The sequence below is a fragment of the Hipposideros armiger genome, unplaced genomic scaffold, assembly GCF_001890085.2.
Source record: "Hipposideros armiger isolate ML-2016 unplaced genomic scaffold, ASM189008v1 scaffold_108, whole genome shotgun sequence".
Classification (NCBI taxonomy): Eukaryota; Metazoa; Chordata; class Mammalia; order Chiroptera; family Hipposideridae; genus Hipposideros; species Hipposideros armiger.
The window spans coordinates 1,352,178-1,357,854 of NW_017731458.1; the positions used below are offsets into that span (position 1 = coordinate 1,352,178).

The window sequence follows — 5,677 nt, forward strand, 5'->3', positions numbered from 1 at the left end:
ACAAAACGACAGCAACTTGTCTGTTCCCCTTCCCCCAATTCCCCAGCACTGTTCCCCTCCCCCAATTCCCCAATAAAAATCTTTAAAAAAAAAAAGAAAATGCAGAGAATGGAAAAGAAAAAAATGTTTCAAATCATCCAATATCCTACCACCCAAAGACAATCAATCGTTTTAATTTAAAAGCCAGTAGAAAGTATAGCCAGTCGCTATAAACTATATTAACAAAGAATTGTAAGGACCTGAGGGACAATGCTGCATTTATAATCTAAAAGAACAAGCTTTATTCATTAATTGCAAAAAAATAGAAGCAACCAATATGTCCATCAAAAAGTGAATGAATAAACTGTGGTGTGTCTATGCCACGAACTACTATTGAGCGATACAAAGAAATGAGCTATCAAGCCACAAACCTTAATTTTACTTAGTGAAAGAAGCCAGTCTGAAAAGGCCAAATACAGTATGATTCCAACTACAAGCATATGGCAGTCTGGAAAAGGCAAAACTAAAGACATGGCAATAAGATTAGTGGTTGCCAGGGTTTGGGGTGAGGGATTCAAATAGGAGGAGCCCTGGGGATTTTCAGGGCAGTAATACATCAGGGTATGTATGATGCCATAATTGTAGACACAAAGACCTCATGCGTTTGTCAAAAGCCATAGAACTGTACAACGCAAAGAATGAACTCTATGTAAACGTAAACTATGGATTTTAGTAAATAATAATGTATTACTATTGGTTCATCAATTTTAACAAATGTACCACACCGTTACGCAAGATATTAATAATGGGGAAACTATGAGAGGTGTGTGGGGACTTTCTGTACTACCTGCTTAATTTTCTGTAAACCTAGAACTGCTCTAAAAAATAAAGTCTATTAATGAAATCTTTTAAAAAAAGAGGATATAACCTGGCTATACAACATGACCTCAACTCTGTTTAAAAGGACTGCAGAGGACAACAGCAAAAGGATGCAGTGGGCAGCTCTGAGCTTTCATTCCCCGCCCACATGCACATAGAAGCATTGACAAACAAGCAGAAACTGTCAGAACCAACTTTGTCAGAACTCTGGAAAACACTGAATCAAAAAAGAGCGTTAGGAAAGTTTTGCGGTGTTTTCATTTGCCCTTTCCCACTCCCTCAGTGACAATATTCAAGATTCCAGGGACCCTGGTCCTGGCTGTGAAAGGCGCAGAGCAGGCCTTATTCACAAAGCGTCCTGCATGTTCTAACCTGGCCGGGGGCTGCCTACAGGAATGGCACAGTGTGCTCATCTTGGTTTTACCTAACTCAGGCCAGAAAGGCAGTAAGCACAGCTCGCCAATGTTGCAAGCTGAACTAAACTAGCAGAAGTCTGGGACAAAAGGTTATAGTTGAAAGATACAATAAACCATCTAAATCCCAGGAGCAAGCGCTGGGGAAAACTGGAATGCTCCTACTTTGTTGTTGGGAATGTAAAATGGTGTAGTTGCTGTGGAATACAATTTGGCTGTTCCTCAGTGGGTTAAACACAGAATTACACTATGACCCAGCAAATTCACTCCAAGGTATTCACCCAGAGTAATTCAAAATAGGGACTCGGATACTTGTAACCAATATTCACTGCAACATTACTCACAATAATCAAAAGGTGGAAACAATCCAAACGTCCATTGATGTATGAATGGATAAATAAAAAATGTGGTATATTCATGGGAGGGAATATTATTCAGCCACAGAAAGAAATGACGTTCCAATGCATGGCAATGTCACTAAAGCTTGAAACCATTATGGTAAGCGAAAGAAGCCAGGCACAAAGAGACAAATATTCTATGATTCCCCTTATATGAAACATCTAGAGTAGACAAATTCATAGAGACAGAAAGATTAGAGGCAGCAAGAGCTGCAAGGAAGGACAGTGAGAAGTTACTGCTTACTGGGTAACAGAGTTTTTGTTTGTGGTGATGAAAAAGTTTTGGAAATAGCTAGTGATGATGGTTGCACAACATTGTGAATATAACTAAAGCCACTAAATTGTACACTTAATAGTGGTTAACATGGCAAATTTTGTTATATATATATATTTTACCACCAAAAAAAAAAAAATTCCAGACAACCCCCAAAATGCCCATCAATAGATGATTGGATAAAGAAAGTGTGGTACATATATACAATGGAGTATTACTCTGCCATAAAAAAAGAATGAAATGTTACCATTTACAACAACATGGATGGACCTAGAGGATATAAAGCTAAGTGAAATAAGTCAGACCGAGAAAGACAAATACCACATGGTCTCACTTATATGTGGAATCTAAAGAACAGAATAAACAACGAATAAACAAAACAGAAAAAAAAATGATAGAGAGACAGACAGCAGCAAGACTGCAAAGAAATGGAAATATGCCAAGGTGTATAGCAGCTAAACTAATAGGATTTTGGGAGATGTGGATTTTTTCCTGCTTCTTCATACTTTTCTGAACTTTCCAAAGAGCGGGTCCTTACTTTCAGATGGAGAAAAGTAATGTGAACGTAGGAAGGATGAGGGAGGGAGGAAGACCTATGGGGGAACAGGGTGCAGGAAGCGTTGGCAGGTAGCGCCGATGGCGAGAGGGGAACCCGGGCTCGCCTACCCTACCCTCTGCTCCTCGGTGCGGCGCGGCGGTCGCGGGGAGGGGCCGGGGCTCCGGGTGGGGGCGGGGCCGGGGCCGCCCTCCAGCTCGCCCACCGCCCGGCTGTACTTGTCCGCCAGGTCCTGCAGCAGCGTGTTCTTCCGCAGCTGCAGCCGCTGCGCGGCGCCCTCGCGGCAAGTGGGGCAGGACCACTGGGACCCGGTGCCCCACAGGCCCTTCAAACAGTCTCGGCAGAAGCTGTGGCCGCAGGGCAGCGTAACGGGCCAGGCCAGCAGGCCGTGGCAGATGATGCAGCCCAGGTCGTCCTCGGCCAGCCACACGGGCACGGCCAACCCGAGGTCCAGGCCCGCCATCGTCACCAGGCCGCCGAACGGAAGCCGCTCCTTAAGAGGGACCGCCCGCCCGCAACGACGTCGCCTCCGGCTCCTCCCATGTTCTTCCTCTCCCTCCTCCTTTGCGGCCCCTTCCTCTAGTCGGTGCGGTCCCGGCTGTTTTCCTTTCCCGGGTCCCGCTGCAGAGCCTCCACCGCCCAGCTCGCAGCGCCCTCTGGCTGGAGCTGGCCCTCACCACAGCCCCCTCCTGCGCTGGGAAAGCAGCTCGTCCCAAGCCTTGAGCAGCCCGCTGATGCCCCAAAGATTTCCTCTAGCTTGATGTCCCCACCCCTCCCGTTAACATGCAACCCCGACAACTTTTGGGGGACGAAAAAAGAGGAATTCGATTCCAGGACTCTTTCAAGAGGATGCGCCCACTAGGTGTCATCCAGCCCCTCTAACAATCAGGAGGAGTTAAAGAATACCCAGCGCACGAAGCTGGGAAGCTCTTTTATTTTTTATTTCTTTGAATTTTTATAAGGGTTTATTTGAGCCAAACCGACAACATTTGCCAGGAAGCAAGATCTCAAATGCTCCCAAGAATAACAGTTTTGCCGGGGAAGCTCTTTTAAAATACCAATGTTCGGCCCCCGCCCCCCAGAGAGTCTGATTTCATTGCCTGCGGTGCAGCGGCAGACACAGGTATTTTTGAAAACCTCCCCCAGGTGATTCTAATGCGCAAAACTGAGTAACTAGAAAATCGCTATTACAATGCGGGATCTCCTTACTACTCCCTGCTGGCTGAAAGCACGTTACACAACAGGCTTAGGGACGAAAATACTAGAAAGTGTTTTTTTTTGTAGCTAGCACATCTGGTGCTGGTTGGGCTTGCTTTCTTCTTCTGCTCTTATTCCGGTTCAAAACTCATTACGACAAAACGTTGGAACTCGAAGAGCACAAACCCTCCCCAAAGACTCAAAGAGACAAAGAAACTTTCGGGTTTACAAAGCAATGACTGAGTGGCAGAGACCAGAGCCTATCTCTCTGATCTTTTGAAATGAACTAACAATGCCTTCTATTTTATTTTACGCCCATCTTACCTGGTCTCAAGGTAGGTACCAGATAATACAAACGTGTGGCTGTTTCCAATACTGGAAATGACAGGTAGTCGTCAATAGAACTTACCTATTAGTGCTGCTCATTGAAGTTTCCGGCTCTTTCCCTTTCTAAACACCTGGTAGGATTGGCACTTCTCTGACCCGCTTGAAACACACAGAAGTAACACTTGTTAACTTCTCACCAGCTTAAAAACACTAGTAAGTCATTGTATCTCCTTCTGCCGGCTGCCCTGACTAGGGCGATGAATCCATCACCTGGTGGCCTGAGTATTTGAGAGGCGAAGATGAGCAGATCCCCTGCCAACCCACACTGATGTGTAGTCAAGGAGAGCAATAAACTTGAGATATGTTCAGGTCACTGAGATTTAGTGGGTGCTTGTTGCTGCAGCTTAATGTAGCCAACTCTGACTGAAGTACAGTTGACCCTTGAACAACTCAGGGGTTAGGGGTGCTGACCTCTGCACAGTAAAAAATTTACATATAACTTTGGACTCCCCCAAAACTTTGTTGTCCCTTAGTATCCGTGGGTAGGGGGATTGATTCTAGGACTCCCTCGGATACAACAATCCACAGATGCTCAACTGCCCTATATAAAATGGTATAGATCAATGAATACAGTCAACCCTCTGTATCCATGGACTGCCAGGATCAAAAATGCATAAGTGGGGCCAGCCGAATGGCGCGTTGGTTAAGTGTTGGCTTGGGATGCCAACTCTGAGCAGCAGGGCCCCGGTTTGGATCCCACATGAGGACCAGTGACACTGCCCTCTACAGCTAAGATAGTGAACAACAGCTCAACTTAGAGCTGGGCTGCCGTGAGATGCCGGAGATGGCGTAGGCTGCAGTGAACCTGCAGTGGGCTGCCATAAGCTACCGTGAGCAGCCATCTAGTGGCCGGTGACCAATCTGCCTCACCCGGGAAAAGCGCAATGATCACAATACCAACATGGGCCAGTGAAGCGACGTCCTCCACAACTAGACCGAAGAACAAAAGAACAGCAACTTGTCTGTTACCCTTCCCCGATTCCCCAACGCTGTTCCCCTCCCCCAAATCCCCAATAAAATCTTTTTTAAAAAATGCATAAGTGGACGCTCACAGTTGAAATCCATGTTGTTCAAGGGTCAACTGTATTACCTGGATTTTGTTCCAGAGGCTCCTTGTTTGGAGTACACTCATAGCTTCTCTGAGCCTCTCTTTTCTGAAAAATAGGAATGATACCAAACACACAAGCTCAAATTTCCCATCTTAAAAAATGCAATCTCCTTTGATAAAGGCCTTCCTCTAGCTACCTCTCCTTTTCTTCTCCATTACATGCACAAGTTTTTTGAGAGGTGGATTAACCAGTGGTCTTCAAACCTTTTTCTTGGGCACCTCCTAAAAGTTTATGGCAAAAACATGCAGTGGTTACAAGAAAGGTGGGGGTAGTCAACCATAGCTGTAAAAATACTTGAACAAGTTTTTCATTTACATTGGAAATTTTATCATTCTTTCATCTTTTTGAACTTGTATTTCTATTCCAATTTCTTCACAGAATTATATTCTATAGTAATATATATGCATGAAAGCCTTCTATCAGTTTCTTATCACTTTTATCACTTTGTAATAATTCGCTGCCACAAATATATATATATATATATA

The 5,677-nt window shown here is 44.9% G+C and overlaps 1 protein-coding gene across 3 annotated transcripts in view; it reads right to left on the bottom strand.

Annotated features, from left to right (window-relative positions):
- Positions 1 to 3,117, bottom strand: part of RNF135 (ring finger protein 135) — an 18,808-nt gene extending 15,691 nt beyond the window's left edge. For 2 of the 3 annotated variants that reach the window (XM_019647123.1, XM_019647121.1), the window contains exon 1: positions 2,615 to 3,116. In XM_019647123.1, coding sequence (XP_019502668.1) covers positions 2,615 to 2,962 — 348 coding nt within the window. In that variant the 5' untranslated portion in view covers positions 2,963 to 3,116. Of the gene's footprint in view, positions 1 to 2,614 lie in introns of all 3 variants that reach the window. The other variant, XM_019647122.1, reaches the window with a different exon arrangement.
- Positions 3,118 to 5,677: the final 2,560 nt, after the last annotated feature.